Source organism: Petromyzon marinus, chromosome 22 (assembly GCF_048934315.1).
Source record: "Petromyzon marinus isolate PM22_M1 ecotype Great Lakes invasive population chromosome 22, UKy_Petmar_22M1.pri1.0, whole genome shotgun sequence".
Classification (NCBI taxonomy): domain Eukaryota; kingdom Metazoa; phylum Chordata; class Hyperoartia; order Petromyzontiformes; family Petromyzontidae; genus Petromyzon; species Petromyzon marinus.
Genome location: NC_133688.1, coordinates 20,276,817 through 20,299,735, shown reverse-complemented (window position 1 = coordinate 20,299,735; position 22,919 = coordinate 20,276,817). Strand labels below are relative to the sequence as shown.

The following is a 22,919-nucleotide window of genomic DNA, read 5'->3' as shown; positions in this document are numbered from 1 at the left end:
TGCCCGCGTATCTCGCTCGAGTGATATCTGAACCGGTCCACAACAACAATAACAACAATAATACAAACTCGATCCCGAGATGCCCAGCGTTGGTCTTCGCGGAGTGAGTTTAATCGTCACGGTGCAGGGGGTGACAGGGGCCGTACAAAACGAGCGGTCCAACGACAACAAAAACCTCTCACGGAACCAAAAACGCGACGCCCTCGTCCCCTGCGCGCGGAGCTTGGCAGGCCGAGCGCGCGGTGGGGGCTAAAGTGTGGGTGACTCGCACCTCTTCCAAGACGGCGTGGAAGAGTAGGCCAAATATCGTGTGGAGGGGGAGGGGGGGACATTTGAGAGCTCCCTCTAGTGGAGGCGTTTCCACCAGCGGTGGCGTGAGCGAGCACTTGCAGTGCTGCGCCTTTACCTTGGTGACATCGAGTGGAAGGGAGTCACCGGCTGGCTGGGTGGCGTCCGGGCTATAGGGCGGAGCGCTGCTGCTGTTGCTGATGAGCGCCATACACAGCGAATCCCACCGCACGGAACGCACTTCATACGCCCCCCCCCGCAAAAAAAACACCGATCAGCTGGTGGTCGGATTTTCCGTCGACTCGCGGCTCGGACCCCCGGGGTGTCGCTCCGCCCGTGCGTTTCACTGCACACCAAGTGAGGAGCTCGTCGCGCATCACCCCTCCACGACGGCGTCGAACACACGCACGGCTCATGGCTCACGGCGTCAAACACACGCACGGCTCATGGCTCACGGCTCACGGGGTCGAACACACGCACGGCTCACGGCTCATGGCTCACGGCGTCAAACACACGCACGGCTCATGGCTCACGGCTCACGGGGTTGAACACACGCACGGCTCACGGCTCATGGCTCACGGCGTCGAACACACGCACGGCTCACGGCTCGCGGCACACGGCTCGGGGCACACGACGTCGAACACACGCACGGCTCACGGCTTGGGGCACACGGCGTCGAACACACGCACGGCTCATGGCTCATGGCTCGCGTCCGCAGGTCGGTCGATCTGAGAAGCCATCACGACACTCAAAACAAAACCAACATTAATACTGTCATCATCGTCGTCGTTGTCATCGCTATGATCAAGATTATTACTATGATCATCGGAAAAGTGAATATCTCATATGGAACGAGCCTGCAAATATATCGCAAAGTTGGGTAGCTGATGATAGCGATGTTTATATTCCTTGTGTTGCCGATGCTGCTTTTGTTGCTGCTGCTGCTGATGATTATGTTTATGCTGAAGATGCTCCTGATGATGCTGGTGATGTTGAAGATGCTGCTGATGCTGACGATGCTGATGACAACTACGCTGCAGCTGCTACCGTTGAAGGCGCTGATGCAGGTGAGACTGCTGGCACTACAATTGATCTACTGCATCTTCATTGCTGCTATGGCTATTATCACTAAAGTTCCTGCTGCTGACGGTACTTCTACCGCTGGTGCTGCTGCTGCTGCTTGTTGTGCTGCTTCTGCTCGTGCTGTGTGTGCTGCTGCTGTTGTTGCTGGCAGCGCCGTCGCTCCCCTCACATGGGGTTTCCGGCCTCCAGCTCGGCCTTGGCCCTCTCGAAGGGGTCCTGCTGCCAGTAGTCGGGGTCCCAGGCGAGGAACCAGCCGGTGAAGGTGGGGGGCTCGTGTCCCTGCTTCACCACCACCACGGGGGTGCGCTTGCTACGGCCCGAAGGGTCCGTCTCCAGGTAGCGCTCCGCTGTCGGGACGGGGGGGGGGGGGGGGGCGGTCACGTGGTTGGCGGCGTTAGTTTTGTGTGTTTTGTAGGATTAAAAAAATATATTTTAGAATAAAAATGTATTTTTGCCGTGTCGGCGAAAACAACCGTGGCCACGGTTTTGCCGCTGCGGTTGCCGAGTCAAATTCACGGTCGCGGTGCGGGTTTGGTGGGGGGGGAGGGGCGGAAAACCACCGCCGTGATTTTACGGAAAGTTCGCCAAAATGAGGTGGAGTGGTGTCCCGCGTCAGTTTTTAGCCGCTTCTGATCGAAACGATTTGACGCAATCGAAATGGAGGCGCCCGGTTCGCGTAGGAATGCCGTGCAAATCGATGCGGTATGGCTGGCGGTACGGCACGACCGTGAACACCCGCGTGGGTGCGTTAAACATCGTCAATTACAGTCACGGCATTCTCCAAACGTGGCAATGTAACGGCGACTCTCGACAGGGAGACTTGAGACTCGGTGATTTTCTGGGTAAGCAAATGTCATGACTGTAGCGCGCGCACGCTTGTGCGCGTGTGGTACTGGGCCTCGCCTAGGTCGACTCAGCCTCAAATGAGTACCTGGTACGATGTGTAAACATCACCGCTGGGTAAAGGCGACCAGGCGTGGTGCTGGCCACCCACCCCCTCGTGCGCCGCGCCAGCCTTTATAGGTGCTACTCGCTAAAAGCACTTGCACCCAAAGTCTGCTGAAGGCTGCATGGGGGATCTCTGTCTTTGTGCATGAACACACCTGACTGCAGGGACTCCTTCTTCTCGACGTCGTTTGCATCGCTGCCGATCCAGACGAAGATCTGGGGAGCAGAACGAGGTGAGTGGCGATACAAATCCCATATACGCACGGGTACACGGTAGGATAATATACTCTCCCCTGCATAATAACACGCCCGCACAACACAACAACAACATAGCACACACAATCACGGGATACACGACAGTGCATAAGACACTCCCTAGTCCGCTCCATATAATGTTATATGCACATAAGACACACAATCGCATAACACACACCCTGGACCACTACCAACAACATCACACTACACACAAACACACCAACGCACACCGCATCGCAGCGCACACGCCACCACATCACACACACACACCGCCACACACCACGACAACACACACCACAACGCATTACACGCTGCAGTAAAATACACCTCACACCACATTGCACAACCGACAACAACACACACCACATGACTGCACACACCGCAACAGCACCACTCCGCTGCGCATCTGACACGTCACACCAACACAGCGCAGCGCATGCTGGGGTCCCACCCACCTCACCACCCCCTCACCACCCACCTCACCACCCCCTCACCACCCGCTCACCACCCGCTCACCACCCCCTCACTACCGCTCTCCGAGGGCCCTCGTGAAGGCGAGACGCGCAGGCCTTGTCTCACCTGGTCCCAGGCGTCGATGAGCATCACGTCGTCCGTGGCCAAATCCTCCTGCGTGATTTCTCCGGGCACCTCCTCCACCTGCAAGGGCAGGAGACACACGCGCAGCCTGGCTGCCTCTCCTGGGGGCAAGGTGAGTGAGTGCGTGTGTACGTGTGTGTGTGTGAGTGTGTGTGAGTGTGTACGTGTGTGTGTGTACGTGTGTGTGTGTGATTGTGTGTGTGTACGTTTGTGTGAGTGTGTGTGCACGTGTGTGTCTGAGTGTGTACGTTTGTGTGTGATTGTGTGTGTACGTGTGTGTGTGTGTGAGTGTGTGTACGTGTGTGTGTGAGTGTGTGTGTACGTGTGTGTGAGTGTGTGTGTACGTGTGTGTGTACGCGTGTGTGTGTGGGAGGAGCGGTGGTGCAGCGGTTAGCATGCCGCACTATGAATCCGGCTACCCGTGTTCGATTCCTGCTCACGGCCAACACCGGTGACAATTATTTTAACCGGTCCTGGGCCTCTCCCTAGGTCGACTCAGCCTCAAATGAGTAGCTGGTGCGGTGTGTAAACATCATCGCTGGGGAGACAAAGGCGGCCAGGCGTGATGCTGGCCACCCACCCTTTTGTGTGCCTTGTCGGTCTTCATAGGTGTAATAGCACTTGCCTCAACAGTCTGTTAAGGTTACACGGGGGACCTTTGTCTTTGAGGAGTGGTAGTGCTGATGATGGAGATAATGACGCTGCTGTTGCTGATGATGATGTTCACCGTGAATCTGCCGGACTTGTTGGAGCAGGCGAAGAGGCGTGGGGGGTGGGTCTCCGTCTTATTGCGGAGTCGCGATGAGGTTTGGTACGAAACCTTGCCTCCCAGCAGCGACCAGAATTCATCTACTCTCACACACGCACACACGCACGGAGCACACACGCACGGAGCACACACGCACGGAGCACACACGCATGGAGCACACACGCACGGAGCACACACGCACGGAGCACACACGCACGGAGCACACATGCACGGAGCACACACGCACGGAGCACACACGCACGGAGCACACACGCACGGAGTACACACGTACGGAGCACACACGCACGGAGCACACACGCACGGAGCACACACGTACGGAGCACACACGTACGGAGCACACACGCACGGAGTACACACGCACGGAGCACACACGCACGGAGCACACACGTACGGAGCACACACGCACGGAGCACACACGTACGGAGCACACACGCACGGAGTACACACGCACGGAGCACACACGCACACACGCACGGAGCACACACGCACACGGCAAACGCACACACGCGGTGCAACCAGTGACATTGCCACTAGGTGGGGCTGTTGTGTGTGACCTCTGACAATGCGGAGTTCTAATTAAGAAAAACCTCGTCACGTTATTGGCCTTCCCATGAAAGTGATATAACTGGCTTATCTACCGACGATGAGGCATTTATAAACAATACGGAACAAAAACAAAGCGCTTCAAACGCTGTCCCCATGACCCTCAAGTCTACACTACACAACTCCTTTGACACTGCCAAAAGCCTGGTGCGTGTACGCCGTGACCTGCAATATTTGCAGAGTGCAACCTCGCGATGTGACGTCATCTCATTACAGCCATGGGCGCCTGAATGGGTCTCAAACGGCGTGGCTAAAATACGAAGCTGATCGCAACGAATGAAGGGAAATCTCTCACTCGGCCCAAACGCCCCTAGTGGACGAACCGCGCCTGGGTGCAACGCGGAATGCTCACACGATCCACTGCGCACGCTCATCGAGCGTCTAATCACCACCGTGTCTCGGGATGCCGGTCAAACACAGAGTGACCCGCGCAATCACGCAGGCGATCTTCTTCTTCTTTCGTACGGCTGCCGGTGTAGACGCAGAGCAACAGCTACAAGGTCACATTCAGGTGGTCAAGTCGGAAGAGCGTTAGCGGAGTGTATCATCGCCGTGATGTCTCCCTCGTATTTGTGGATAGGGGAATTGCGTCGTTATGTGTTGTACGCTCTCTGTTCCGGATGACCCCAGTCGCAAACTACCGGAGAGTTTTTTTAGTTCACATTTGTGCGACCGGCATCCGCATCTGCCATGGTGCGTGCAGTGGATGCGGTTTATGGTGGAGTGGAAGATGGCAGCCGTCACGCGGCCCGCTCCGCTAAGCGAGAGATCACGACGAATGCCATTGACGGTGTCTGCACTGGCGAAGAGAGATCGCCGGTCGGGGGGGGGGGTGGGGGGCAGCGGCGGGAGAGAAGAGTCCCCGGGGGTCGGCCGTGCGTGGAGAGAGAGCGATCGTCACCTGGCTCCGCGTCCTCGTTCACCTCGGTGGGCTGCACCCCGAGCAGCGCGGCGACGCTCGCCGCCCCCTGGCGCTCGGCCTCCACCGCCCCGCGGCCCACCCACGTGTAGGCCGCGCCGGGGCCCACGAGCACGAACGCGTCGTTCGAGTTGAGGCGCGACGCGCTGGCCTCCATCTGGCGGGCACGCGTGCATACACACGCGTGAGCGAGCGAGCGGGTGGGCGTGTACTTTTTTTTTTACAATTAGTTCATTGAGAAACCTCCTGCCTACCAGGCGCGGTCGTCAACATCTCGCCACCATGGAAGATGGAGCTCATTCATCAGAGTGTGATTCCCGGCCACGGCTAACAGCAGTGTTGATTAAAATCTGAACCGGTTCTCAAACCGCACTTCATCGGCGCCTGGCGGACAACGTCTCGGGTAGCTCCGCCCACTGCTCTGGTAGCCCCACCCACTCACCTCGATGGCGCGCGTCCGGCGGGCGGCGTTGCGCCGCACTTGGAAGAGGCGCACGTCGGCCGGCTGGCTCTGGCCGCCGTCGCGCGACGTGCCGCCCCGGTACACCACCAGCGGCTTGTCGCCGAAGATGCTCATGAGGTGCGCCGGCTCCTTGCCCTGCACGACGCGCACCTGGGGTTGGGGGTGGGGCGGGGGGCGGTGGCGTGCGGTGAGCGCAGAGCGACGCGATCGAGGCAGAGGTCCCAGGGCATCCTCGGCAACTGGAACTGGAACTCGGCGAGTAATCAGTCTGAACGTCCGCTATCGGCGCACTCTGACGAGTCCGGTGCATCGCGAACACACCGCGCCGATGGCGCGCCGTAGGCCGGTTGGACTGACGCTGGTACCCCGGCTGTCCCTTGCCGCCCGGGCTGTCCCTGGGGGCTCATTTTAGGGCCCCTGTCCCTCCGAAGTTTTTTTGTTCTGCAATCGCGGTGGCCGAGTAATGGGCCAAGAACGCCCAGCGACCGGCAACAAACAGCGTGCCCCGAGACTCGGTGCACTGCTCACTGCAAGCGGAAACCTCTCCAGAGTGGCACAGCTGGAATAGCAATCGATGGATAAAGAAAAGAAATCGCGATCAGAAGACGATGGCCGTAACGGTCACACGCCACGCTCTCCTTTTGTAAGTCTTCGCATCGCCCTCCCTCCCGCTACCGGAGGCCGCTGCATCACCGCCACAAACAACTGCAACCTTGATTCTCAACTCGCATAGTTTGAAGCCCTACCGCCCGCAACGTACCGATCGACTGGCTTCCGCGTTCGGGAGCAGACGGGAACGACTGGGACTCAATCTGCTCTCGTCGGCGAAGCGTCCTCGCTGTTGTTGCCATTGTTTTTGTAATTGCCATGGGAATGTGGAGTTTCCTCTGCTGGTTCAGGGCTGTCGGTGGATTTGAGGGCCGTCCCACGCTCCTTTGAGCTTTGAAATGAAATAAGTGCACGAAGAGAAGAGGAAGTATGTTCATTCCCCAGGAGAGGGTTCCAGTTTCCTTCCGACACTTGAACAAACGCCTACGGCTCGCCAACTAAGGTCTCTTCTTAACGCGTTCCAACTAAAGTTGAAGCGATACAGCATTAGCTTTCTGTCTGTAACTTGGGGGCATGGTAACTCTCGCAGAGGTGATCCAACATTTGGTCCAGGGGTTGGACGAATTTCAGTGAAAAGAATCATTATCTTAAATTACATGGGCGATGATCTGAGCCTACCCCGGTATTGCCTAGATTCGCTTGCCCAGGAAGGCATGGGTACCCGGGCAAGGTCATGCAGGCCCTGAGTCCAGGGCACTCGGCCTTAAATGCATTTACGTATAAAATTAATGAATTAGTGTGACTTCATCTCATTACGCGAACGAATCTCAAAAATAATTAGCTTGTTAATTTCTTCATCACATCATCATAACCTGTGATGGGAAAAAGCAGACCAGGTGGGTGGTGAGGGTAACTCGGTGCGGTGGATGAGGAGGTGGATGAAGAGGTGGCCAAGATATGCAGGATGAGGCGGAAGTGTGAGGAGGTTGGCAGCTTGCGGTGGACAAGGTGGTGAACGAGGAGCTGGAGTAGCTCACCTGCACAGGGGTTCCACCCAGGGAGATGTCCAACTCGGCCGACAGAAAGGCTGAGGCTGCCACCTCGTCACGTGTCGAGGTATGACCCTGCCTGCAATAGCAATTCAAAGCCCTTCATCACTCCACTGCTGGATGGAGGCCTTCCCCCCACGCTGTGCAGGTAGTAGGAGTAGTCTGACCGTATTTCACCACCCTGGCGAGAGTGGGCTGGTCACACACCGTACAATCCGAAAACACACGGGACGATTAGAACGCTCGGGCAGGAGTGGGTACGGAGGTGGCGGTCCCCACCAGGTGTAGATGATCTGTCCCGTCTTGTAGGTGTAGAGGATGATGTAGCAGTCTCCGCCGTAGAACTCCCCGTAGGTGCTCGGGTCCACGGGAGCCTTGTCCGAGCCCTCGATGCGCCACACCTGCGGCGCGAAGCGCGGCACGTCAGCCAACCCCGCCCACTTTCACACGGCCACTCCCACTCAGTCGCTACCACAGTCCGCACTGTGAGCCGCCTCCTCCTCCTCGCTCGACCTCCACTTGGTAGCTCCTCCTGCTCACAGGGCCCGCCCCCTGCTCTGGTAACCCCACCCTCTGCTCTGGTAGCTCCGCCCATTACTCAGGTCGCCCCACCCACTAGTCAAATGAAGCCCTCCCATCACACCCTCCCCGTGAGTGGGGTCTTGTTGTGTCGGGTGGGTGGGTGGGCGAGTGAGGGGGCTCCTTGGCGGACGAACGAGTGGGTGCCTTGGTGATCAAATGGGCGAGGCAGCGTTTGGTGGCGATCGCGTGAGCGAGGTCAACAGCGACCTCTGTCATGTCCCATCACAACCCTCTACACCCATCCCCCACCCCTCTGCCCCTGCCACCCCCCGCCCTCACCTGTACGTCTCCCTTGCCGTCGTCCACCATGCCATGCTGGGCGGCCATGGCCGGGTTGGAGTGCAGGGTGGAGGCGTCGAAGGGGATCTGCTGGATGCGGGCGACGCTGCCCACGGTGTAGCGGGGCCCCAGGCCGTCGGTCTGCTCGTGGTCGCGCCAGCCCTTGAAGAACTGCTTGAAGAGCGGCGTCTCCCCTCCCTCGGGCAGCACCGACACCTGGCGCGGGGTGGCGGAGCGCGGTTAGAGGGAGGTGCAGCACGAGGAGGAGGAGGACGAGGAGGAGGAGTGGCCGTGGTTTCAGAGGCGGCCGGTGCCCAGCGGTGAACGTGGATTTATTATTTTTGGTAATTGCGGCGTAAAAAAAAAAAATCTAACTGAAAAGTGCGCAAAGGAGCACGGAGAGAGAGAGAGAGAGACAGGTGAATTCTACATTGAGGGTCAGCAAGAGGAACACGCGCATTACGAGAACGTACACAGGTCAAACAAAACATAGACTGTTCAAGAGTGGGCTTGGGTAGCACGTGCCATGGCTGGCCGGGACGGTGGCTCTGTGGCAAATCCTAACAACGGCGTGGGCAGCCAAGGAGCGCAACGCGTTTCCGGTAGAGGACGTATCCCGCGGAGATGGAATCGACGGAACCGGCTCGTGCGCGGGGTGCCAGGCACACCGCAGAATCGCCGCGAGAGGCGGCGGCTGCGGCCTGTGGAGGCCTTCGTCCAGCAGTCGATCGACCACGGCTAGATGAGGAGTTGCTCTGGGGGTTGTGCGGGGTCACCTGACCTGGGCCGGTGCAGGTGTGCTCACCTGGGTGTTCTTCGGGTAGCCCATGCGGACGATGAAGTCCTCGGCCAGTTTCAATGCGGCCTTCCTCTCCGCGATATCGGCGCCACGACCTAAGGTAGCAACGTCATAATCGTCGTCGTCGTCAACGTCATCATCAGCAGCAATATTATCATCAACAGCAGCAGCAGCAGCTGCTGCATCAGTAGGATCTTAATCAGCAGCAACTGCATCAATATTATCATCAATAGCAGCAGCAACAGCATCATCAGCAGCAACATTATTATTATCATCATCAGAAACATTCATATTATTATCAATAGCACCAGCATCATAATCATCAACAGCAGCATCAATAGTATCATCACTAGCGCAGCATCATCAGCAGCAGCAACAACACGCCACAAACCCTAAAGCCGAAGTTCATTGGTACAATGTTCATGCAAAAATTATTACACCTAACAAGACGCCGCACAGAAGCATTGCGGAATATTTATTTTATAAATAGAACGAGGAAGGCGGTCTTAAGCAGAGAAGGGGAATCTGTTGGAGCTTGCAATTGAACAGGAAAGACATGTCCACGTTTCTAATCAATATATCCCAGCAAGTAATAGATTCATAACTTTCTCCCCGAGGCTATTAAACCCAACGCTGACCCTTCCACACGAAGATCTTCCCCGCGGGCCCGTGGTCAAGCAGGAAGCAGTCTCCCGACAGCAACATGTCCTGGCGGAACGGGTTGTCAGCCGCCACCATTATCACCTCCATGGTGCCGGAGGCGTTTGACACCTGGGGGGGAGGGGACCCCACCGAGGAGGAGACGGAACGCGGTCGGGACGGACGGCGAGGACGAGTAAGGCGAGGGGAAATTGTACTTTGACTAAGATGCGAATGAAAATAAAAATATAACATTTCGTATGGACGATGTTCATCTAGCGTGTCGGGATGCCGGTCAAACACAGAGTGACCCGCGCATCACGCAGGCGATCTTCTTCTTTCGCACGGCTGCCGGTGTAGACGCAGAGCAATAGCTACAATGTCACATTCAGGCGGTCAAGCCGGACAACCGCGTCAGGAGCAGTAGCGGAGCGTATCGTCGCTGTGATATCTCTTTCTTCGTATTTGAGGATGGGGGCATGGCGTCGTTACACGTTGCACGACGGTCTGTTCTGGATGACCGCAGTCGCACACGACTGGAGAGTTTTCAATTTTCCATTTGTGCATCAGGTATCCGCATCCACTGCCACGGATTGTGCGGTGGATGCTGTTTAGGGTGAACCGTGAGCTTCGTGGAAGGTCAAACCCAAGGAAAGAGAAATGGAATCCACATGCGTGCACGCGCGTGGATTCCATAAAGCGTGCCAACGTGTGCTTAGCCTCAAGAAGTTTTTGGTTCGCAAAAGCAACGACGTGCGTGACGGCGCGCACGGTGATGTCCCGGGAACGCGGGGCCGCAAGCATGGCGTGTGATGTCATCACCTCGGCGTGTGATGTCATCACCTCGGCGTGTGATGTCATTACCTCTCCGGGTGATGTCATCACCTCAGCGTGTGATGTCATCACCTCAGTCAAAAAGGCTTATCCGTGTACCGCTGTTTTTTTATCGCCATGTTTAGGACACGCTCTTACCAATGTGACCAGTCCCTGCTAACAACTAAAACTCTATATTAAAATGTTATTTAGATTGGATAATTGTTATCCCATGTTACGGACGGACAGACAATCGCGTGGCTTCTCACCTTGTAGAGTTTGGCGATTTTCCTGTTGGAGGCATCGGCCTTGACGTCATCGGCCTCTCCCTCCGGCAAACTCGGCATGGATCCCAAAGCCTGAACGTCACGAGAACAACAACAACAACAACGGCAGTGACAACAACAGCAGGTGATGAGTGATGGGTGACAGGTGATTGATGATGAGTGATGTGTGACACGTGATGGATGATGAGTAATGGGTGACAGGTGATGGATGATGAGTGATGGGTGACAGGTGATGGATGGTGAGTGACAGATGCTGAGTTGTGAAAGACGCGTAATGGGTGAGTGATGCTTAATGGACGGTGAGTGACGGGTGATGGACGAGTGACAGTAGCGGCTGACAGGTGGTGTGTGACGATCTATTGGCGACATTCGTTAACGTTGACTCTCGTGACACGTGACAGTGAACAGATGACGAGAGGATGAGCAATGGGCGGGCGTGTGCGCGTGTGCTTGCTCGTGTGCGCGTGAGTGCGTGCGCTTGCTCGTGAGCGCGTGAGTGCGTGTGCTTGCTCGTGTGCGCGTGAGTGCGTGCGCGTGAGTGCGTGCGCGTGCGTTCTCCTCGCCTCCACCAGGCCGTCGGGCTGCATCCCCTCCTCCAGGACGTCGACTCTCGCTCGCCCGCTCCGCTCGTTGTCTCGGATCCCCTTGGCCACTTGGGTGGCCTTCAGCCGCTCGAAGCGATTGCTCTTCGAGCCGCACCACTGGTAGATGTTCTACGGGGGTAGAGCGAGGAGGGGGCAGAACGGAGGTGAAGGAGTCGCACCGTCACGATCGCCACGCACGCGTCCGTGGTCGGCCACGCTGGCGCGGAGGTCGCCGTGCCGAGCCGGATCATGGGTTCCAATCCCGGTTTCAGCCGCTGCCTGTGATTTAAAAAGCGGGTTCTCGAGTGCAGCGAGTCGATGGTCTCAACCCCGGGTCGCCAAATGACTGCACGCAATTAAAAACATTCCCGACGGTGAAGGTGAGAGAGGCTGCCATTGGTGTCGTGGTCAGCAAAACCGGCGTGGAAATGCCGAGGTCGCAAAAAAAGACAATCGTGTTAAATATGAACATTTAACCGTGAGCGTTTAGCACGATTTGAACATTGAACACAAATGTGAACATTTAATACGGTTTCGACCGCGATGCGCTGAACGTTTCCTCTCCGTGGCAGGCCAGGTGAGGAAGTGCTCTTCCCCCGACTTGGAAGGCGGATCTCTGAGGTAGCTATGCGATACCCAACTTCCGTCCCCACGAGAACCGTCCTGCGGCAGGCAACGCGTTGCTCTGCTCGCCGCGAGAGATCCGATCGGACGCCGCACCGCGGCCGGCGTCGTGCCAGCGCCACAATTCGGGGATCGTCTGAGCGGCGGGACCATGTAAAGGTTTCGCTTTCGGGGGAAGTTCAAAGCCCGGCCTTCTGGTTTGGCCATCTGCGGGAGTTGGAGCAAGCCAACCGCGCCGTGGCCTCCGCTCCTCGTCCTGGCGATGCCGTTTGCCCTCAAGCCGGGGAAGCAGGGCAAACGGCACGTGGGCGCTCGCGTATCTAGGGGAAGAGTGAACGCGCCCAGGTGCGCGCCGTGGGTAAGGGTTGGCGGTCTGCTCGAGCCGATAGTACCCCCCCCCGGGGCCTCCCATCGTCACGTCATCCAACCCCACTCGCCCGTCCGTCTCTTGCACGCACTTCCAATGTTCGTCATCGCAGGCAGCCGCGGTTTATCCACCGGTGGATGAAAACCTCCCCACGCTGTTGCTATCTCCCACGGTCACGTGATGGGCTCTAAGAGGTGGCTCTGTGATAGCCACTTCCGCGGGTCGCTTTCTGCATCAGCGCAATAGTTTCAAACGTAAGCTTCATCTCGGTGGCATGACACTGGTTGCACAATCGAGATAAAATTGGGAAACAATGACTTGAGCATTTTTTATTTACTTATTGAACTTTTCCACGCTCAAAGGATAAAAAGCTAATTTCATTAATCTTCTAATGTGCGGTCGTGGAACGCCACCTTCAGTCACATGACACGCTAACATCTAGCGACACGATCGGGGACACTCTCCCAGTCACTGTACAGTACTATTTTCCCTAAACCTGCACCTACGTGTTTTACAGAGTTACAAAAATTAACATTCACTCTTTGAGACACCTTATGCATTTGTATGTGTATCCGCTCGTCCTCACCGCTCACAGGTCAACTTTGAAGCAGATGCCCCGGTTGAACCCTCTGTGGGTCACGTGCCAGCCTGATGGTCGCATGTAGGTGCTGCGCTTTGTGGGGAGCGGTGGCGTAGTGGCCAGCGCTATGCTGGGTTCGATTCCCGCTCGCGGCCAACATCAGTGACGATTATCTGAACAGGTCCTGGGCCTCCCCTAGGTCGACTCGGCCTCAAATGAGTACCTGGCGTGGTGTGTAAACATCGCCATTGGGGAGACAAAGGCAGCCAGGCGTGGTGCTGGTGATACCCCCCCCGTCCTGTGCCGTGCCGGACTTCATAAGTGCTCGATAATGGCACTTGCCCCAACAGTCTGTTAAGGTTATATGAGGGATCGTTGTCTTTGTGCGTGTCCATCCTCACCGCCCCCAGATCGACGATGAAGCAGTCCCCCTGGTTGAAGCTCGCCCAGGAGAGCGGCACCTCGGTGGCGCGCACCGTGCGTCGCCCCTTCACGTGCAGCAGCCGCTTCACGTCCACCAGGTTGGGCACCACGTGGCGGAAGCCCGAAGCCACGCCGCCCGGCTGCACGTGCCCACGATAGCCACAGGCAAAGATCAAAACAGCAAAGGGTAAAGATCCCTTCCCACCCCGCGCGTCTTACGTAGCCGGTCAGGGCAGATGTTGTTACTGGGCACCCAGGGCTGGGTCTCTGCAGCTGCCTATGGCTGTGGTGGTGGTGACAGGTCACGTGAACCTCTGAGGTCCACCAAACGACCCAGGAACATATATTCGCCACGGTGGCGGGATGTTAACTACCTCGCCTGGTATACAGGAGGTCTTGGGTTAGATCCCGACCCTGACGCTTGTATATTTGGAGTTTGCGTGTCTCTCTCCCCGTGGTCGCATGTATTTTTCTCCGGGTCCTCGTGTGCCATGCTGGGTTTTCACTCCACATTTAGAAGAAACATGCGTTTAGAGTATTTGGCTGCTATACATTCCCACATGATGATAAGCCACTTCGTTGAGCTATCGATTTGTGGCCAGGTCGCTTCTGAAAAGATAAGGCCCACTGAGCTAGAAAGCTCAGTGGGCCTTATCTGTTAGAATAAAAATATAGTTTAACACGTAGTATAGGCTTTCGCGACCAATATTCCCCATAATATAGTTTTTTGGGGGTTAGATCGCGTAAATATCAATGTATTGTTAGCCCACCACTACCCAACGCGGCCAATTGGTAAGGTTTGTCACGTAAACAAAACGTGCCAATGTGTTACTAGTTCGGTATACACACCGGTTGTGTGCTGGAGAGTAATCCCACAACAACATTTGTAATTCGAGTACCGTGACATTTCTCCGGGAATTACGATAACAAAAATAGTTTTACCCTTTCTGGCAATAAAACAGGCGGTGTGAAGATGTTCAAACACCAAATAGAAACCAATTTGCAAGAAATCAAGTCTTGCGTTAACCACACACAGAGCACTTGTGGTGAACGTGCAAACAAAACATCCTCGGACAATATTTCCATTGTCTTCGAAACTGATTGGCCTACACCAAAGACAGCCTTCAATTAAAAAAGGCCACATGATGAATACAAAATAAAACAAACAGTCGTCTGCACAGTTTCTATTCGGCGGCACCTTGTACTTGATGCCGTTCTTGAAGTATCCGCTGAAGGCGGTGGACTCGAAGCCCTGAACCTCACGGTGCTGCACGGGCTGCCCCCCAAGGTGGTCGTCCATCTGCACCGTGAAGATGGCGGCCGCTCCGCTCTCGTCCTGTGAGCACTCGTTGCCTGTCGGGGCGGAGAAGGACGGACGAGGCGTCGGCACGCGCACGCGGAGTTTGGCGCCCGGCTGGGCAGAGTGGCCAGCGGTGTCGTGAGACCCGGTTGTGCGGTGGGGTGGGGAGGAGATGGGTGAGGAGAGCTATGGTGTGCGATGGTGGGAGGTCTGTTAGATGAAGCCGATTATATGTTTGAATGGTAATGTGCGATGTCTAATGAAGCCGGCGTTCTTTGTTGCAAGGCCCGCAGGCCACTGGCGGCCCCTGGTGGCCTTTAGCGTGGCCTCTGCCGTGCGGCCCCGGACACTACACAACGCGTGACAACTCCCCCCGCCATCGTGCTGCTGTCAAACCCAATGGTTTCAAATACGCGTGGCGGCCCTCACACTGATGATGTCTTATTGGTGAAAGTGGCCCCCCTTATGAAAATTAGTGAAGAACACTGCATTACTCTATTCTACGCTTGCGCACGATGACAGCAGTCATGTGTTCAGGGGCCCGATGCCAATGTCGAGGTCTGCAGGCCACGACGAGAGGGCTCAGGGAGAGAGTTCGTTCGTGTGGTTTTGCTGTTCCTACTCCTCTGTTGAAGGAGCGCAGACCACAGTGGATTTATTGTGCGGTCTGTAGTTTGTTTGTATGGCCACAGTTGCACTACTGTGGCTTGTCTTTAATGCATCTCCATGGGCCTCTGTGTATCTCTGAGTTTATCTGAATCTCTGTATCTCTACGAGTCTCTAAGGAGTATCTATGTGTCTGTATGGGTTCACTGGGTGGTCCACGGTGTGGGCTGCAAGGCCACAGTCTCCCCACCGTGGCTTGGATGGGAGACGGTGGCCTCCTTCCCGCGGTGGCTCCACCTGCCACGTGCTTTTGCGTCACCTTAAACGCAGCTAGTAGCGTCGTCTGGACGAGGTGTGCGTCGTTAATTCAAAAACTAAACTATCTGACGATGATGGCGGCGATTACGATAATGATAGCTGTGGTGATTATGATAGCGATGGTGATGGCGGTAATGATGATATTCAGACGTCTGATGGCCATGATGCTACTGATGTTGACGACAATGGTGCTGCCGCCGATGACGCCGATGCACTCACCGAGCCAGAAGTGCAGGTCGTACTGCATGTTGCCGGCGCGGTTGCGCACGGAGAAGAGCAGCACGTAGGCGTCGCCCGTGTAGAAGCTGCCGTAGAGCTCCTTGGGCACGGCCACCAGGTCCAGCTTCTCCACGCGCCACACCTGCAGGCCGGGCTGGCGGCCCGCCGCCTCGAACTCCGGGTGGTACACCATGGCTCTGTGCGGGGGGGGGGGGATAAAAGCGTCGAGCATCTGTGCGGCCACGCGTCCGTGCCCGACTCGACGTCTGCGAGAAAACTCAGGTCCAAGAGAAGGGGTTGATGATTGCCAGAGACCCACCTACTCCCTCCGCCTCTAGGGGAACTTTGGGCACGCATTCAATGTCCTTTATTGAACCGTTAGATTGCCAGTGTAGCTACATATTCAATGGGTTATGATCATTATTAGTGGGCAGGGATCGAGCAATGATATCGGCTGACGAGTTGTTGATGAAAGCCGATTTTAGAGCCTCTTGGCTCACAGGGTAATTCAAAATAAACTGAATTGAACTAAACGGTGGTGACCCATTCGACATGCCCAGATCAGGTGCACTCCGCGCGCAGCTTTTAGACCGTGAGACACGGCAAGAATGGTCGGCCCCACGGACCCGCTCACTCCTCCTGGCGACCCGAGTTCGACTCCTGCTCACGGCCCACCACCGGTGACGATTATCTGAACTGGTCCTGGGCCTCCCCTAGGTCGACTCAGCCTCAAATTAGTAGCTGGTGTGTAAACAACGCTACTGGGGAGACAAAGGCGGCCGGGCGTGGTTCTGGCCACCCACCCCTTTCTTTGTAGGCGCTACTCGCTAACAGCACTTGCTCCAACAGTCTGGTAAAGGCTATACGGGGGGATGTTTGTCTTTTTATATGAGAGCAGTGGTGCAAGCAATTGGCGTACTTCGCCATGAACCCAGCGTCCTGAGTTCTATTCCTGGCCAAGGCCAATGCCACTGACGAGTGACATCTGAAGCGATCCTGGGAGCGCCCCTCCTTCAGCAACCCGCAGTGATCAGCACGGTGAAGTATGGTCAAACAACCCCAGAGAAACTTCCCGAGGGGGAGAGAGAGGCAGGCCAAAACATCTCAAACATTCAAATTGGGCCCTACATTCGTAGAAAATAAACATTCAACGTGATTTTGTTGGTAAATATTCATGAAATATAATTTTTACTGTGGTCCAAGAAGAGGTGGGGGGGGGGGGGGGGTGATCGCCCCTATCCTCCCCTAGGTTGACTCAGCCTCAAATGAGTACCTGGGAGCAGTGTGTAAACTGGGGAGACAAAGGCGGCCGGGCGTGGTTTTCCGGCCACCCATCCCCTTCGTGTGCAGTGTCGGCCTTCACAGGTGCCACTCGCTGACGAAACTTGCCCCAACAGTCTTCTACAGCCTATACGGGGGATCTTTCTCTTTGGGTTTGGGCTGAGCTCCGAGGCGTCGCAGCAGTGACCCCATATAAGGCTACAACATCTCCCTCTAGCCTGCACCCTCACGGGCGGGGCCCTCTTTCCACAGCTGCCAAAAGGGATATGTGTGTGGTGATGATGACTCACGGAGTCGGCCCACGCACCCTCGAGTAATCGACGGACGAATCATCTCGAGTCGATTCTTTAAAGGCAAGCGGACGCCGCCTCGGTCACAAAGATTGTCAAATACTCGAGTTTCCCGTTCCTTTCGATCTCCCGGCGTGGCGGCGTCAACAACGGAGCGAGTTCCTTAAATCCGACCCCACACACCCGCGCCGCATCTGCACAAGCTGACAGTGGGGTTCGCTGTGGGTTGGTCGACCCCCCCTCCCGGTCGCGTGTGGTGGGGTAAAGAAGTGTGGTGGGATAAAGTGTGGAAACTCCGGCCTCTTAGGGAACCGCGGTGGTGAGATGTTAACTACCTCTCCTGGTATATAGGAGGTCGTGGGCTCGATCCCGATCCTGACGCCTGCTGCTGTATATTTGGAATGTGCGTGTCTCTCTCCCCGTGGTCGCGTGGATTTTTCTCAGGGTCCTCCGGTTGTTCCCACCACATTTAGAATCAACATCACGCGTTTAGAGTATTTGGCTGATATAAATGTCCACGTGATAAGCCACTTCTCTGGGCTATCACTTGTGGCCAGGTCGCTTCTGAAAAAGAGCTATACAGCTCAGTGGGCCTTACCTGGCAAAATATATGTTTTTATTGTTTTACAACATGTCAGGCCGGCGTGGAAGAGTAGGCCAAATACCCATCTAGAGTGCAACTCTCCTTTGAGCTCCCGCTAGTGGAGGATCTTCCGCCAGCAGTGGCGTGCTCAGTACATTGCAGGGCTGCGCCTTTGCCTTTACGTACTTATATTAAACACACACATTCGTCCGATACAATTGCTTTTGCAAGCAAAGCGTTGGCACTCATCGTCACAGGATAATAAATCGAACGTGGGTTTTTTTTTGTCTTTGAGAGAGGAGGATGTTTTGAGAGCTAAAACAAAACTCACAACCAACGCGTTTCAGTTGCCGCTGACTCGCTCGTGTTCATGCAACACGGTCGAGTTTAAAATTGGCAGGAAACGGGAAGATAGAAAACAGATGATGGTGACGGTGACGATGAGAGATCCATAGAGACCAATGTTACAATATCACGAACATGTAAACGTTGGGCCAACGTTGGTTGAGGATGTTTGTCCAACGTCAACCAACGCTGGCTCAACGTCAACCAACGTTGGACCAACGTTGCCTGAAGTCAACCAACGTTGACCTAACCTTCCAATTCGTCAATCAAGAAATACCATGTAATAGACGATGTTTCGGGCAATGGTCCTTCTTCATAGAACATAAATATAAATTCCAGAGGCATACAGCGGTTCACCAGAGTTGGAGAATGCGCGATACAACCCGAGGCCAATCGTTACTATCGATCTGACTGATGGGGCAGATGAGTCGTATTGATAACTGATGATGGTGTTCGATGAGATGTTGACGGATGGATGACAGATCGTAATGATGATGGAAAATGACGCGATTAATAATAATCTACAAGTATGAGTGATGATGTTAGTGAATGCTGAATAGTAACACTAATTATGATGATGCCGATTGCTGCTGACGAGACACAAGAACTCGATTGTGTGAATAATTCCGTGATATTTCACGCGCGCAGGAATACACAAACGGAGCTATTGTTACACAATACACAAACGGAGCTATTGTTCGAGTACAGTGAGGCCCTTCCAGTTCATTGGATCGCTCATTCCATCTCATTCCATCACCAGCTCATTCAATCTCTTAGCTCATTCCGTCTCATTCCATCGCCAGCTCATTCAATATTTTAGCTCATTCCGTCTCATTCCTTCCCATTCCACTTTCAGCTAATTCCGTTTCAATCCATCCTCAGCTCATTCCATCACATCCCGTCTCCATCTCATTCCATCCTCAGCTCATTCCGCCTCGCTCCATCTGCCAAGCGGTGGAAGCAGGAAATGGCGACCCCTCCCCTTCCCCATAAAACATTTACAAAGACCCCCCCCCCCTCCGTGTAGCCTTCAAAGACTGTTGGGGCAAGTGCTGTTAGCGAGTTGCACCTATGAAGGCCGGCACGGCACGCGAGGAGGTGGGTGGTCAGCACCACGCCCGGCCGCCTTTGTCTCCCCCAGTGGCGATGTTTACACATCGCACTAGGTACTCATTTGAGGCTGAGTCGACCTAGGGAAGGCCCAGAACCGGTTCAGATAATCGTCACTGGTGTTGGCCGTGAGCGGGAATTGAACCCGGGTCGCCAGGTTCATAGCGCAGCGCACTAACCGCTACACTATCGCTCCCCACACAGAGGTATACACATTAACACACACACACAATAAGACATAGCAACACACAGAGATATACACTGTAACACACAGACACACACACAATAAGACATAGCAACACACAGAGATATACACAATAACACATGCACACACAGTAATATACACGTGCGTACACACAACACAGTAACGCATACACGGGCATAACAACGACAATCGCCGTTGGCCACTAAGCGGCGATGCAATCACCACGGCCGTTGTGCCAGGCGAGGTGCACGCACGGTAAAGACGCAGGAACACGCGCGGCACGCCACGTGAGTGGGAATCGAAATCGGCGCGGGGTCGCTAAGGGGTTCGGAGCGCAGTGCGCTCACCACTGCGCCACCGCTCCACCCCAACATGATGGGGGGGGGGGGTTCTTGTTTTGAGTTGTGGTGGCAGATGAGGAGGATATGGGTGGGTGGTGGGGGGGGTGCGAGACGACATCAGATCCCTTCATGCGCCCCCCTCTCTTCATCCCCGATCTCTGGTGCATTCCTCACGCATTGCGCACGCAGCTGCTGCGATTCGACAAGAGCCACGGGGGGAGGAGGAGGGAGGGCTGGATGGACGGTGGGAGTGGCGCTCGCAAACACAATAATTGTTAAATAATTCAATCTACTTTGTAGCTACCGGCGGTACTGACCAGAGTGGTGAAGTATAGTTAAAACAAATTGTTGTCATCCTACGACCCGATATAAACTGGCCTTTAGCCTCAAGTTCTGGTCGTTTACCCTGCAAGGCTCTGTTTCCTGCATTCCATTTGCGGTGCGCTTTGGGATCTACGAATGAAATGCGCCTTACAAATCTAAATTATTACTACTAATATTATTAATATTAGTATGACTTGGGGAGGAGGGCTGGAATGCAACCGCGTTTACTGTCAGCGCCACTCGCCAAAGAAACTCCTCCTCGCCAGATCTCTCTCCCCGAAGGCACCCGGCCTGGTTAGCACTTGGCCTAGTTAACACTCACCCTGGTTAACACCCGGCCTGGTTAGCACCCGCCCTGGTTAGCACCCGGCCTGGTTAGCACCCGCCCTGGTTAACACCCGGCCTGGTTAACACCCGGCCTGGTTAACACCCGGCCTGTTTAGCACCCGCCCTGATTTACACTCGCCCTGGTTAACACCCGGCCTGGTTAACACCCGGCCTGGTTAACACCCGGCCTGGTTAGCACCCGGCCTGGTTAACACCCGGCCTGGTTAGCACCCGCCCTGGTTAGCACCCGGCCTGGTTAACACCCGCCCTGGTTAACACCCGCCCTGGTTAGCACCCGCCCTGGTTAACACCCGCCCTGGTTAACACCCGGCCTGGTTAGCACCCAGCCTGGTTAGCACCCGCCCTGGTAAACACCCGGCCTGGTTAAAACTCGCCCTGGTTAACACCCGGCCTGGTTAGCATTCGGCCTGGTTAGCACCCGCCCTGGTAAACTCCCGGCCTGGTTAGCACCCGGCCTGGTTAACACCCGGCCTGGTTAAAGCTCGCCCTGGTTAACACCCGGCCTGGTTAGCACCCGGCCTGGTTAACACCCGGCCTGGTTAGCACCCGCCCTGGTAAACATCCGGCCTGGTTAGCACCCGGCCTGGTTAACACCCGGCCTGGTTAAAGCTCGCCCTGGTTAACACCCGGCCTGGTTAGCACCCGGCCTGGTTAACACCCGGCCTGGTTAGCACCCGGCCTGGTTAACACCCGGCCTGGTTACCACCCGGCCTGGTTAACACCCGCCCTGGTTAACACCCGGCCTGGTTAACACCCGCCCTGGTTAACACCCGGTCTGGTTAACAACCGGCCTGGTTAGCACCCGCCCTGGTTAGCACCCGGCCTGGTAAACACCCGCCCTGGTTAACACCCGGCCTGGTAAACTCCCGCCCTGGTTAGCACCCGGCCTGGTAAACTCCCGCCCTGGTTAACACCCGGCTGGGAGGGAGTCCTCGTTGGCATCGCCATGTGTTTTGGCTGCGATGTTCCGGCTTGCGAGAGGGAGGAGAACTCACGGCATTCTCGTGAGCTCTCATTCCGACACGAATCGTAAGACGGCGACGGACTTCAAATGATCGCGATGCGCCCGTCCGGGCTCTCGAGTCTGGCGAGCAGTTGGTGACTGATGCGACGCCTCCCGAGACATTGTGGAAGGGCGAGAGGGCGCACGTATGGTAGTAACAAAGATCCTCCATTCTATGCTCGTAGCTAGAACAATACGAAAAGCTCCCCCCCCCCCCACTTTGTTTAATTCACTCCCTAAGGCCCCCAGGATGACGGTACGAGTGTCCCCAGGATGAGCGGATCATTCGCCTCCTGCGGAGCGTGACGCTGACGCCACGCGCGCGTCCACGAGAGTCATCAGCCACAGTCCTTTCTCAATCCACTGCTGGATGAAGCCCCCGCCCCTCGCCTCATGCCGTGTTGGTTTGTCGAGTTGCTTGACCATACTTCACCACGTGGTTCAGATATCACTCGCCACCGATGCTGACCGCCGCCGGGATCGTGACCGCAGCGCGCAAGCCACCGGCGCCACCGATTAACTCCGCATGTGTAAGCACATGCGACATGCATCACGGTAACCGTGCACATGTTACTCTTTGTTGCATTCGCGCAAATACCAAGACTCATCGTACAACCAGAGCGACTTGTGTGGTGGGCGATGACAGCGAGCGCCTATTCAGATCAGCGACGGATTGGTAAGCGCAGTGCGCTAACCATTGCGCCACCGCTCCCGCCCGTTTAACAGTATCCTATTGTGCATTGCACCTAAGTTAAGCGAGAAGAATGGGTGCGGGCATGGGATAGTTACGGGATCGTTAATGTTAAGATCGTTAGAGGTGACGGGGGCCTGGGGATTTGCCTTCATCCAGCAGTGGATTGACCATGGCTGATGTTGGTGATTATTGGTTAGTTAGTTAAGTAGTTAGGGCAAGAGCTGTTCAGATGTCTCCCACCAGATCTCCGTCGCCTACCTTGCTTGGGTCTCAGGATCCAGGAGCTGAGTGCGAGGCCAGAGATTGGGATGAGAGCTGCGTGGAGGCGCACACTCCCATTCGAGAGAAATCCGTGGAAGTTCCCAACGAGGCAGCTACAGTGCGCACTGGACGGCTCTTAAGTTCACTGGGTTCATCATCATCATGATATTCCATCTTCAGCCATGGCCAAT

At 55.7% G+C, this 22,919-nt stretch overlaps 1 protein-coding gene across 1 annotated transcript; it reads right to left on the bottom strand.

The window, feature by feature from the left end:
• Positions 1-88: 88 nt before the first annotated feature.
• Positions 89-22,874, bottom strand: LOC116944849 (gelsolin-like). Its single transcript, XM_032958660.2, has 17 exons — positions 22,726-22,874; positions 15,944-16,140; positions 14,699-14,853; positions 13,479-13,640; positions 11,486-11,635; positions 10,905-10,994; positions 9,822-9,954; positions 9,190-9,278; positions 8,385-8,600; positions 7,803-7,924; positions 7,512-7,602; positions 5,905-6,075; positions 5,445-5,619; positions 3,899-4,020; positions 3,154-3,231; positions 2,475-2,535; positions 89-1,718 (listed from the first exon to the last, which is right to left on the bottom strand). Exons 2-17 carry the CDS (start codon positions 16,134-16,136, stop codon positions 1,537-1,539), a joined length of 2,190 nt encoding a protein of 729 aa, XP_032814551.1. The 5' UTR covers positions 16,137-16,140; positions 22,726-22,874; the 3' UTR covers positions 89-1,536.
• Between the last annotated feature and the right edge of the window lie 45 nt (positions 22,875-22,919).